Genomic DNA, 13,612 nt, shown 5'->3' with positions numbered 1-13,612 from the left:
CATATTAACTGATAATCAAGACTAAAGTCATAGGGCAATTCTTTAAGGGAAAAAAAAAGCAGCGCAGACAATCCTGGAAAGGAAAGATATTCTAATAGCTCATGGTGTTAGTGCTATTCAAACCAACAGCTGGTGCTACTGAGGAGCTTTCGCAGCCTCCAAGGAAACCAGGAAGTGTACCTGTAGTATTATATCCAGTGCTTCAGTTCTGAACCGTTGACTGCATGTCACTCGTGACAGCTACTTGATGCACCAGAACAGGGGCATTTCCAGAGAGTGCGACGGTACTCCCTTAACCAGTGCCTTTCCTTCTCCTGTTCTGACTCTCACAGCCTCATTCCTCATCTCACCTTCTTAATGAGAAGATACTCCGAGCACAGCACACAGTGTCTTTCAGGTTTGCTCTTTCACTGCTTCAGGTGGCAAGGGGTCACATAAAATAAGGTGTTACAAATGCCACAACCATTAGCGCTTGTAGTATCAATTGTTTTCTGAACGTTTCGATCAGTCCCCCATAAGGAGAATGATTCTAGCTAAACTACTTCAAAATGCAAATTTTTAAAGCCCAGGTGGTCTTTTGGCCCCAAACAGAACAGTGGCTCTGTGCCAGCACATCGGTTTGCATAAGCATAAACATTGCATTTGTATATTTACATTAAATCACTACACCTGTCAATCAACACCTGGATTACACTTAGATCCTACATACAAAAGCATGCTTCCCAAACCCAGAAAGAAGCATCTACTAAATGCACGGCCAGTTTTAGGGTGACTAGCTGACACGGCCTGCATCTACCTTACTGGCTCATAATAGACTCTTAAAAACAACAAAATGTGATCAACTCCAAATACATCATACCCCTGGGTAGCCAATGGCATTTGCTTTATCTGGTCAGCATCAATCTTTGATTATAAAGACATTGCCATATCAGACAGGTGGTTTAAAGGTACACTGCATCAAGATCAAATGAAATTCATACACTAAAAATAGTTACCTGAAATCCAATGGTTTGTAATAATCTGTGTAGGTTTTGCACTGCATTGAGAAGGTCTGCATTTAACCTGGCTCCTTTCACTTTGTGGTTTTCATGCAAAAGCTATTTACTTGTATTTCCAATACCCAGCTAAAGAACGTTTAAATAAAATACATAAAACAGGCCTTTTCTAATTCAGTAAGAAATTCATAAGAACATTTTAAGCATATAAGATTTTGTAAATCAAGCCAAACCTGTATTTAAACGTAGACAGCATCCCTTTAATATAATAAAACAAATACTGTGACACTGATTTTATAATAATCTACTAGACTTCAGTCTTTCATTCACTGCTGACAACTGTACTGCAAGAAATGTCACAAACATAAATAATAAAAGTCACTACCACAAGACAAAAGCAGTCGGAGATTGAAATTCTCTCAGCGATCCATTCCTGCTGCCTGGGAAACCACGTTAGATTTTTCAACTCCAGATATAGCTGTTCCGAGATGATACAGTTCCAAAAGCTGTCACATCTGCCAGTGAGCATGAGAAAAAATCCCACAGCCAGCAGATCCAGAGCAGGGGGAGGGATCGGCTGGGAAGGAGGGGCGAGAGGAGAGAAGGGTCAGGCTCAGATGAGAGGAAGGGGTGGGAAGATTAAGGATGGAAGAGGGAAAGGGGAATGAGAGTTAGGAAGGGAAAGGGCAACAGCTGGGAGACAGGCGACCCGAGGAGCAGGGCACAGAAAAGAATCAACCCCACTGAAAAAAAGAAGTAGAGAAACATTATCAGGAATTGCTCATTGCGACGCGCGAGTTCAAACGCTCAGACAAAGCAGCTAGCGTGCACGGTCGTTTCATCTGGCTCACCTCCACCCTGTACACACACAATTACATACTCCATTAGGACATATGCGCCGTACTCAACTGCGTGCATACCCTCATTCACTCGCACGTACGCTCGACGGTAGCAAGACAGCAGAGAGCTACTTCGGTCTCACTTGTATAGTTTCCAGTTAAAAATAAGCTTTCCCTCCCCCTCCTCGCTGCAGCAGTCGAACTCACTCATCGGTGCTTATTGCGCCGCTATCACAGATCTGGACGCGGCTTGCTACATTCCTCCCGCCCCGGACAAGAGATAACGCTGGGTCCCTGGGCTGAAGAAAGCAATTCCTGTGATTTCTAAGCGCTCCCTCAGCTGATACGCCAAACTCCTCTGTCCAGCTACAAGGGGAGAGGGGGAGGAGGGGAGCTCTTCCTACAGGACCTGAGGAACTGCAACATGCAGATTGAGTTTGGAGCAAGGAGGCAAAAACGATCCCAGAGAACCCACCAATTAAAAGGAAAAAATGTATTTCCTCCATACTCTGCTATACAGGTCACTGTCACGCAATACACTGCAAGTGCAGCACAAGTTCAACAGGCCATTATCAGTGCATGCTGTGTGCATGCATGCATGTGTTCACACGTACGTATGCGTGAACAGGCACACGTGGTGTTTCACTGTATTCCATACCTTCTAAAATCCTCGCGCGTGCCCTCCCGAGGTTTCTGACATGATTGTTATTTATAGCAAGCCATAAATGTTCATAGCATTTTACAGACAAAAGAAAAATGACAGGTTACTTCCCCGAGGAGCTTACAAATCTGAACGTGACTTCGCATGGCAAGAAATGACAACGAAGGGTGCGCAAAAGGGGGAAGGAAAAGGAAAACAGTCTGAAATCTGAAACGGGATCTAAGAGCACAGAGCCTTGTCGCAATGACACCTTCCACGTTTGTCTGCAATTCTAGTTTTAGCAATACTGCTTTGGGTACTGGGTTTTTTTTTCCTCCTAAAGGAAGAGTGGATATTTGCTTGCTGTGCTATCACTTCCCCCATTTCAAGTCCTTTCCTTCCACTCCTCTCTCTCCCTCACCAGCCCCCAACAGCAAAGCTATGTGTCGGAGCGAACTAGCAGCACAGCAAACTGATGTAATGCTCTAAATCCTGCCCAAACACACACATGAGTGCACAGATTAATATTACATTAGAAATAAGCTTAGGGAGAGACATACATGTTATATTGGTGGGTTTATTTTTGACAAATGAGAAAAAGAACAGAACTGCTTGACATTTTTTGCCCTGACTCCACTGAACAGGGTCCAAAGGCTATGGTGCTGCCTCTTTCTCCCCTGTTCCATTTCCCTGCTCACAAGTTAGGACTAAAACCCGAAACACAGTGAACGTCTGTTTGCTAAGCTTGCTCTAGACACTGCTCAGCGACGTGGTTTTAGGTGTGTTTTAGCTGTACTAGACCAAATTCATTCTGGGATGTATAAAAGCACTTGCCAAGAAAAGACCTCTTGAACTTTCTGAAATCAGCACAGGCACGTCCCAGATGCTAATGGGCTTTTTCCCTTGACGAATAATAAAGTTTTCCAGTATTTACAGTCCCTTAGAAATCCCAGCTGAAGTCACTGTCCCTTTGTGCCAGTCTCTGAAGCCAGGCCCCACCCTCCAGAGGTTTCATCTTAACAGAAAAAAGGTAAGGAAAAGGAATTATTATCCTCATTTGCAGACGAGACACGGAGAAAAATTACTAGCTTGGTTTCTTCCCAACTATGTCTAGATTAGCAAACCTGAAAGAGCTTCCAGGTATGTCTCTTGGCTGCTTTTTAACTTCATATCAAGGCCAGATCCAGGCCCAACACACCCTGGCTTCCATGGAGAGAAAACATGGGTGCACAGCGCCAGCGGGAGCCAAGACATGCTCTGACCACATGTTTGATCTTGACACCAGCACGTAGGTCTAGACACCATGACAGAAACCAGCTGCACAGACAGAAATCACACCCAAACCTCAACTGAAATCCCGTGCCTTCATTATAAGATTAGCCTTTCCCCATCTGTGTGTGGTTTGTAAGAGGGTTACAGCTAGCGAATACCACTGCGGCAGCAAGAGAAGGCTGCAACTCATCGCATCCTCTTCACCCAAAGCCGGGGAGATGCATGCTGCAGGTCGTAAGGCTAAGACACAAGCCACTGTAACAACTCTGACCCTTTTTCCCCACCTTTTAAACAACTTGATGTGGCCGTGTCCTGTTCTATATATACAAAACCATGCAGCACTGCATCTCTCCGACACCTGCCTTACACACGCACACTTGGCTGTTTCACGTCCAGAGTAACTGCATTGTTTCAAATGGATTTACTGTCATTATTTTGCCATAAAGGACGCATCAGGGTTAAAAACAAGAGGTTGTATTTTGCTGTTAAACCAGAATACCAAAGAGCTTCAAGACAGGGTAGGATACGGAGCTTCACTCTCCATTGTCTTGTGTGACGGACCCATTCAAAATGAGCACAAAAATACTACCGAGATTAGAATAAGAACATTTAAGGCTCTGTCTCCAAAAACTCACATGAATAGCAACATCTTACGTATCAGACTGAGGTTACGTTGGGACAAGTGCAAGGGGCCACATCTGGTGTGCCGGCTCACATGACACACGAGGGAGCCAAGGCGCTCGGCGGCATCTGGGGAACACGCTCCTTCAAACGCAGCACTTCGAAACGCTGGGTGCCACGTCCCGCGGCTCTGCCTGAGCGCCGTAACCTCGCTGCGCTCCCCCATGCCACGTCACGGATCGCAGATCCAGCTGCATCCGGCACACTGGGCTCTGAGAGGGAAGCTGTAGCTCTGCGCTGCGAGGCGCGCGGTACAGACGCTACTGCAGGGGAGCACCAGGCAGGAGCCAAGTAAGAGTGGCGCGCTTGGGGAGCGTGGCCAACTGCTTGCAAGCAGACCTGTCCCAGCAGAGGCGCTGGCAATCACACACGTCCTGGATCACGCTCCCGCAGCACGGCAAAGGGCTGGCAGACACACCACGGTGATTCCCCAGACCACCCAAATACAGCGATGTGAGAGTTAAACTTCCTTCCAAACAACACTAAACAATCTCAGTCCCTATTTATGATAATCGTGTTCTCCCAAAGTGAGAAACACATCTCTTTAATTGCTGTCAACAGCCTGCAAGGCAGCTTGCTTGTGTTATCCCCACAGGATAACTGATGGGAAAACTGCAGCCTAGGCAGCATGCCCCAAAACATGGAGGAGACAGACCAGCTTAAACCCCACAACCTGGCTGACTCCAAGTGCCTTCCTACTCACTACTGCCAGCGCCGACATGGAAATGTAAATCATAACAGGCAAGTCTTCTCCTAGGGAGTATCTGTTATTCTGCTCTGTTTGGGAAGGAAAAACACGTGCCGTGAGCATGAATGCTCACCCAGCACTCCATACATGAAACCCTGAGGTGAGCTCATACACGAGTAAAGATAAATAACATTGTCTACAGCTACACTCTGTTCATCAATTAATTACAAAATAATCTAATTACTAATGCTACAAGCTAAAACGGCTCGGTCCTAGCGTGAGTGTGATCTCCTGAGATTTTTTTGAGGGAAATAGATTTGAACTTGCAGTCTGTCGTCACCCTACATTCACGTCACTCTCTTACGCCAGACAAATGGAAGATCAGTCTCAAAACAGCAATATCATCACGAAGGGCCAAATCTCAGTGCATTAGTCCTCAAGCCACAGGATAACCCTCCTGCAACTGAGAAATACCTTAAGAACAAGTCCTGATTCTGTACTCCGTCACATTGAGTCTGTACAATTATAACTTAGAAGCCCATGAGACGGGTGCAGGAGCAGGGTTAGTACAAGAGACAAGAAAACTGTTCCCCTAGTCCAGAGCCTCCTTGGCAAGATCTGAAAGGTTGCTGTACTCCCTCCAGCTGTTGGTGCTGTGCAGCACTACATACTGGTTAGCCTTCAGCTGCGCTTGCTGCCTTCAGAGCTGATGTCCCGTACGTGTACAGTTGTTGTGCAGCTGTGAATGTGAAGGCGCCGCAGCGTGGCAGCTCTGTTGGTACTCTCAAGAAAACAGGACATGCAATGCAGAAGTCAGAACCTGGCTGAGTTTTTACTCACAACTAGAATAGGCTGGTCCAAGTTGTTTTAAGCAATTTGCAGAAATTATTTAGCTCTCTTCTCTGCTTGTGAATTTCCCTAAGCACATTAGAGAAGTAGGTTAAAGAGTGCTCCTTTTTCTGATAGAAGGCAGGACAGCCAAACTTTTACAGTGCTCCTCCTTGTGAATGAAAACCATTTTGTGACCAAGTAGGAGTTATGCTTCTCACTTTTGCAAGCCTCGGCTGCAGGACCCAGGATGTTCTTTCCAGGTACATACACACTCACACCTATCTAGGCTGAAACAACCCCTGTTCGGGGAACAGACTGTCCATCTGGAAGCACAGTTACTAATCCAGAAAACTATTTGCTGATAGCTCTTTCTACTATTTGATCAGCTTTGCTACTAAATGCATAAACCATTGCTCACACTTAGCACACAGGATGTACATACCAAGGCAGTTTAGAACATTAAAATCAATATACAGCTTCATCACACCATCAAGAATGAGACTTTTCAGTAGGACAGGGCTTGAGAGCGCACCATGCAGCAGCGTTTCTTTCCCCAGCAGCTGTGTGGGGGCTGACACAGGTTTTACCCAAGCAGAAAGCTCAGGAAAGAAGAGGAAGGCTCAGCAAATCTCTCTTACTCTACGTACAACCCCCAGCCTCACCTGAGAACTCACACTCACCAGCCACAAACTTCTCTTCTGTTTTTTCAGTACTCTGTCCCCAAATGCATTAAGTCATTAATGTCCTGGCAAAGAAGAAAGCAAACACATCAGCAAACATTAACGGACGGGACTGTTTCCTGTAGCTATAAATACCTGGCTGTATATGTTGGTTACCACCTAGCAAAAATAATTAAGCACAAATGCTCAATAGAATTGTAGACTGTGACTTAAAAAGGAGGGGATTAGCCAGCTTTCAGATAGCCAAAATACACTCTCGCACCCATAGGCACACGAGTACTACGACGTAGTTTCAGTAGGTGTGCTGGAAGGATCTTGGCTGGCGCAGCAGCCAGGTGGGGGATACAGACAGAGGGCTTTTAGCCGGTGAGTTAATTAGACCTCTTCGTAAGATACGGTGAGGGTCCTTGCAGGCACAGTAAGAGGAGATACTGCTAAGTCTCGCATAAAGGCAATGAGCATGCATGTTCCTGACATGCTGTCTGCTTTCTCAAGCATCATCCAGAGTAGTTTTAACCCCTTCTTCACCCCAATGTTTTAAGAGCATCACCCTGCAAGATTCAACAATGTATTTTCCTCTCCACACTCCCCATCATCTTGAGTGTCAACAGGCTAAATTGTTAGACCCCAGGCACCACAAACCCATACGCTGGCCCACCTGAAAGATACTAGAAAGCAAAAAAACCGCAAGGTCTTACTGGCAGTCCTGCTGCAACAATGCTGGTAGAGGACAATTCCAAGTGAGAGCAGAAGGAAGGGTCTGGAGGGAAACTCTCCCACTGTCATACAGCAAAGCCGATTGGAGGATGGTGTTGCTGGGCTATAGGAGTAAAGATGAAGTAAACTCCTTCCCAAAGGAATCCAGCTCCCGGTTTTTCTTCCCTTCCAGAACCATCCCTTGAGAGAAAAAATTGTATGACCCCCCGAACCATTTCCCTCCCACTGTGCCCTAGGCTGGCACTGCCAACACACGTGTGATCATTACGCTAATTCTTGGCAGTGGCGAGGCTTAGCTCCGAGGGGAAGGGGTTAAGCTGTAGCAGCCCAGCCACTGGGGAACGAAGACGATAGTTTAAACTGACAAACCTAGTCCTCTGTAAACAGAGGAAACAAATCGCACGACACAGCAGCCATTAGGACAGTGCTGTTATTGGTCTTAAGCAAGCAAGCAAGTCAATGCTGACCCCAGATCTGCGGGAGGGAGCTTACCCTGGACTCCTCATTGCTCCGTACCCAGCGGTGAGGTGGGAATCCTCTGCCACTGGAATCCGCTGACACGCTGATAAACTCGAGAGAGAAAGACGGCAGGAGAAAGCGGGAGAAGGAAAAGGGGTGGAGGCAAGTCTGACATGTTTGTACAGTGCCTGGTTCACCTAAGCTGCCGAGTTTGATTTCAGGGTGTGGTAGTAGATGGGACACGGAAGCCCTCAATGCCGAGAAGCCTCAGATTCGTGTTCCAAGGAAAAAGACACACGCCGACAGCAGAGCCTCTTGGGACCATCTTGCCTTCTCCTCTCCATCTCCTCCTTTCGGTCCCTAGAGGGGATGAGAGAGAAAGAGCTCAGAGTTGCACCTGGGCACCGAGGTTTGCTGGGTCTCAGGCAGGAACCTTGGGGACATTATTGCCTTGTCCTCTCCACCCTTTTTACCCCCCCACTTCACTGCTGACCTATTAAAGCTCCGACTTGCTTGTTAGCTCTTCGCTCAGCTCCACAGCCTCAGGGCCTAGAGCTGCTGCAGTTCCTAACGAATCCCGTCATCCCCGCCTCTGTCGCCTGGCTGCAGATTTCAGGACCTGCCACCAATTCCTTGTCATTCCCGTACAAGTGAGCTTTGATTGCTCACTGTATGGCTGGCTGTAGAAGAATTCACCCAATTTATTTGCATTGCAGATGAGCAGCACATGACCTGGCGCTTTTACTTTTCCCCTGTCGCTCCGCATGAGTCAGTGCTGCGAGGTCTGAAGTCTAGTATCACCCTATAATCCTGTTGCCCTACCTTTGCTGTGCCCCAGGGTTTACTGACTCGTGGAAATAGGCATTTCCACAAGCGACTTGTGCCCAGTAGGACACTAGCTCCACCACTCCTCAGCGGTGGCGGACGGGCATCGCTGGAAGGGGCACCATTAGAGGACCCTTTGGGGATTACAGCCCAGGACAGGTGGGAGTTCATGTCAGCAAACCCATCAGCTGCTCCTGCTCCACTGCAAATAAAGAGGATTCTTGACCTCTCCAAACCACTAACAACACTGGCTTAACCCTAAGATATTTTTAGGCCCAAAGTGCAGAGATAAAAGCCTTAAAAATCTACCCCCATGATTTAAAGTTGTTTTTATTGAACCGCCCTTAAAATAAATAAATGAATGACATGCTACAAATAACCATTAGGCTGTCATCATTTCTGCTGGGAGTGGCTTGTCCAGCAGAGGCCGGCCAGCCCAGTGACCGTTTAGCCATGTTCCCCCATTCCCATTTCCTTTCCCACCTATTCCTCCCACCCAGCTAGGCTGCGGTATCTCCACCCAACAACCAGAGTCACACATCTAGCTGAAACGCACAAGGTCTCCAGTAATATTATGGAGCAGGAACAGAGCTGGGGTTCATACAGAGAATGTAAAGGAAACACTGGCATCGTAGCTAATGGTCTGAGGTTCATCATCCTCATTTCCAGAGCTGCTAGCTAACTCGTGGAAGGCTACTTCCTGAACGCGCAGTCACCGCTTCTGCATTACACTGCAGGTCCTTGCCTGCCAGAGCCTGCCAGAAAGACTGAGGTTTCCTGCCTGTTACCTCACAGCAGCGTCCCTAGGGTACAGGAAATAAAGTTAGCCAGGTTCCTTTCAGTCTGGGGATTAGCTTGTCTCCTCCTACAGGGCAGGCCCCATACACAGATGCAATTAAAAAAAGGAAAATTCATATTAATACTAGTAAACAACAAACCAGTCAAGGGAGGGGGACAACATTCCTTCTCCAAAAGACTGGAGCTTGCGAGGCAGAAGCAGCGCTGTGGAGGATCAGAGATGAAAAGATGGAGCGTAATCCTGTGAAGGTGTGGAGGAAACGCGACAGGGAGCGCAAACCTTCATTGTCATCTGTTGCATCTGTGCTTTGCTGGTGTGCCAGTCAGCGAGGAGTCGTCTACACAGCAGTAGCTTTGGCAGCGTCACAGAGAAATGTCGTTTATATTCTACAAGGAGTCACCCAGGCTCGGAACTGGCTTCAGATTTGCATAAGTATTACATTTCATGGGCTTACATGCTAAGACAGTCTTCTAGAACAAGACGCGAAGCCTTTATAAATGAAAGAGCCTGATTTTACTTGTCAAGACCCAAGGTTAGATGAAACCAAGGCAGCTTTGAGTTGGTGTGAACCTCTGCTGCCTACAACCTTAATGAAAAATTAGGGCACTTTCCAGTCTTTCTATTCACGAGTTTGGTCCCAGCAGTCCCTCACACTTTGAAGAAAAATTTCCCAGTAGATGTGATGCATCTCTAATTTTCCCCTTTAGCAACTGTCCCTTTATTAAACATTTCACTGCTCCTTCCCTGCCCACTGCTCCCTTCTTACCTAGAGAATTGCAAAAGATAATATAAATAATTATACTCACACATATATATAAACACACGCATACACACCCCACTCCTCCTACGGTTGCTATACTCCGTGCTGCTCATTCAGGTCCTGTCTGTCTTAGCTATGGCAGCCATAACTGGCAAGCAAGAAATGCTGCAGGGTACATTGACTAAGTGCTTGCATCGCAGACTGCCTCATTTATCTGCACAGCAAAGGCCATTCCATACTACACGTCCCCTCCCCAGACACAAAGCGTAGCAAATTTCAGACCAAAACCGCTGATCTCACCTCTTTTCTCACCCTACCTCTCCACGGCACTCTCAGGAAAGCACCAGTTCCTCACGTCCTGAGCTGTTGCTGCAATAGATTCCATTTAAACCCATTTCATCTCTACTGGAGCAGAATTTTGCGAGGGGAAAAAACCCAAAAGTTTTCAACATTATACTATGCCAACAGGCAAGACTGGGCACTTCTAATCTTAAGGAAAAAAAAAAAAGTTAGAGACACCAAGGCCAACTCTACCATATACGACGTCTTCCGTCTACCTCAGCCCGCAGAAATATACGTGGCCACCTGTCTGGAGCTTGTGGGAACTGGGCAAGCTGTTTAAGAAAAATTTATCCTGCTTCAACAAAGCTTCCAGGAGAAGCCTGCTACCGAGGCACAGTAAACGTGATGCATTCAGGAAATCCCAGTGAGAGCTAAGGCTATTCCACCCATGGAGCTAGGCTGTGGTCCAGAACTAGAACTTCTAGCAGGGCTCCTCTGAGATGTGGGATTTGCTAGAAGGCACTAATGCACTTCCATCAAAGAAGTGTGGTTGCTCGTCTCTTTCGTGGCTCTTGAAATCCAGAGTAAGCTGGCCAGGGAAGCGAAAAAATACGCCAACAACTGGGACAGAGGGGTCACTAGGAGAAAGGGTGCGTTGCAAATTCGCAAAGCATCAGCATCAACCAGTGGGAGGAAGCACAAGATAGGAATCAAGTCTGCAAGTCTCATAATCAACACATGACATGAGCCAGGACCGGAGATAAGGATAGAGCAATCCAGAGGCAGTTTCACTTTAAATAAGTGCTTACAGTTTAGCTACCTTTCCCCAAGGCTACTGCATTCAGAGTCGGGCAGAAAATTTCAAGAGCGCACTGTTTGGATTGCTTGATCTAATGTTCGGGCTCTCCTCCTGCTTGCTGTGCACTGCTGGTATTGCAGAGGTAGCGTCCTGGAGGTGCCAGCAGGCAAAGCCTTATCTGCACTCCCACTGCATGAGCTCATTCGGGGTGCCTGTAAGTTTCTCCAAGGTTTACAGTTTAATCCAGTTTCCATTTTGGGGGGGCTCAATTCAAAACAAAACCCAGACACACCAGAGCTGAAGAACTGGAGGTTGGTTTTGCAAGTTCACCACCTCTCCCAGAGCACTGCACGCATTACAGATCGGGGCACTGTGGTGCTTGGAGTCCCTCTTCACCACATGCACGCTGGGTCACGCAAAAGAAGAAAATTTGTGCTGCTTCAGGCTCTCATCGGCACTAGGGCAGAACCACAGCCGGGCTCTCCTGGGCCAGGCAATGCCAGTGGTGGGGCAATGCAGAGCCAGCGAGGGAGTAGCACGAGGAGCTGCAAATTCCGCCAGCCTGAGAACACCAGGCTGGAGCAGTGAGAGCCGAGAACATAGGCAAGGCTGCAGATTAAGCTTAAAGAGAGTAAGAAACCATCAGACGCTTTTTAAAAATTCTAACTCCCACTCTGGTGAGAAGTTGAAGCGAAAGCTCAGGAGGATCACCTGAACGCAGCACACGCTTTTTTGCTACTGGTTAAATTCCTGTGGCTTGGTAGACATTCCCTGCAGATAATATCAATACAGCTTGGATCACAGCCATCTCACACTTCTTCCAGACCTTTTAACTTGCAAAAATTCACAGACGTATTAGGTTATAAAAGAAGTAACGTCATGCTCCATCCGACAAGTCTGTGCCATCCTTTACAAAAGGTGTATCTGCCGCTTCCCACAAGAGTCAGGACAATGAGTCCTGCAATGGCAGCATCGCAGCCGAACGTCAGCGTAGCCTACCTTTTCCACAGATTCACCAGGTCACCTTGGGAAAGTCATTTTGCACACTGGTAAAACGACTGTGACAATGCTTAACTCCCACAGAACAGAGGCGGCTTAATCTGTTGTTTTTTTTCAAGCACGCTGCGATCCTTAAAGATGCTATAGAAATGCAGATTGAAATCCCTGGCTAACATAAGAGGAATACAGACCTCAGCTTCTGTTCAGAATAACTAGGTCAGTCAGCTATTGCAAATGTATTAACCAGAATTCAGAGAATTCCTGGTGGCTAAAATAACGGTAGCAAAAGCCTAACACCATTTGTTGTTATTAGTCCTTCCCTACCTCTGGGTATGTTCAAACACAACTCTCAAGAGCCTGGAATAATTTGAAGGCTGGAGCTTAGGCTTGCCAAAATCCAGCCACGTGGCTCCGTGCAGCACAGGAGGCTCCCATCCCACTTGCTGCCTTGCGGAGGCAGGGAGCAACTGCCCTCACAGACAACAGTCTTAAGCAGCTCAACGCTTAAGACTCAGAGGGCGCCGTCTCAGGGGCCGCAGCCTTAACCCTGTGCCAGGGAGCGGGTGTCAGGGCCACCCTCCCAGCAGCAGCCCCCCTACAGCAAGCACAGGAGGGTGCTTTGTTCTGCGGTGGTGTACGGGTGGCTTGTTTTGGGGGAAGGCTGGCAGCGGCAAAGAGCAGCTGTTTGAATGGAATCCGAGGAGGAGGAGAAGGGAAGGGTTGACCATTGCAATGGGGATGAGTATCCAAACTCTATCCCGACCCCCTTTCAGTTGCTGAAGCTGGACCTCTCACCGTTTAGCACTGCTGCGTGCCACTCACTCGTACTTTTATACTGCAGCTCATTTCCCCTGGTTGGGCGGGTACAACAGTACTGCTGCCTGCAGACCACACCGGCCAGATAATCACTACAACTACTTGCTTCAGAAAGGTTTTACTGGAAATAGGAGGTTGGTGAAGGGTTAAATCTGCTTGGTGTTTTTTTTATTATTATTATCAATCTTTAACTTGTTTTTAAACTCAGATTGTTTCAGCAGCTTGGCATACAGTTCAGCCACGCAAAGAGTCGTGCCACCACAGCTCAGAAGCCAGAGACCCGCAACGCAGGAACTGGGCCTTCTTGTTTCGCCACTGAAACAAGCATGTCCTACTACTGTACCCTCAGCTTCCCTTGTCTCCGTGAGCTGTGGATGCACTGGAGCCCACAGGATGGCGTGCGAAGGATTAAATGGTTAAAATCATCACTTAGAGGTTTATTTATCTATACTTCTAACATTATATTTCTATTATATGGTGTAGAAAGATATGTTAGCTGTGACATCCTTGTCTTGCGTACTGCTACAACA

At 47.3% G+C, this 13,612-nt stretch overlaps 1 protein-coding gene across 15 annotated transcripts in view; it reads right to left on the bottom strand.

Moving 5' to 3' along the window:
• PAK6 (p21 (RAC1) activated kinase 6) overlaps positions 1 to 13,612 on the bottom strand; it is a 44,952-nt gene that overhangs the window by 20,301 nt on the left and 11,039 nt on the right. For 2 of the 15 annotated variants that reach the window (XM_075095249.1, XM_075095251.1), the window contains 4 exons: positions 8,296 to 9,777; positions 7,836 to 8,162; positions 7,325 to 7,523; positions 6,627 to 6,691 (listed from right to left, as the gene is read on the bottom strand). Coding sequence is in view for 1 of the 15 variants with exons in the window: in XM_075095248.1 (XP_074951349.1) it covers positions 2,042 to 2,045 (4 nt within the window). In the remaining 14 variants the exon portion in view is untranslated. Of the gene's footprint in view, positions 1 to 1,380; positions 1,862 to 1,915; positions 2,011 to 2,041; positions 2,131 to 6,608; positions 6,692 to 7,324; positions 7,524 to 7,835; positions 8,163 to 8,295; positions 9,778 to 13,612 lie in introns of those variants that run through there. The other 13 variants (XM_075095252.1, XM_075095254.1, XM_075095257.1 and 10 more) reach the window with 13 other exon arrangements.

This window comes from Phalacrocorax aristotelis, chromosome 5 (genome assembly GCF_949628215.1).
Source record: "Phalacrocorax aristotelis chromosome 5, bGulAri2.1, whole genome shotgun sequence".
Lineage (NCBI taxonomy): Eukaryota > Metazoa > Chordata > Aves > Suliformes > Phalacrocoracidae > Phalacrocorax > Phalacrocorax aristotelis.
Note: the sequence above shows the minus strand (reverse complement) of the source record. Positions and strands in the feature narration are given on the sequence as shown.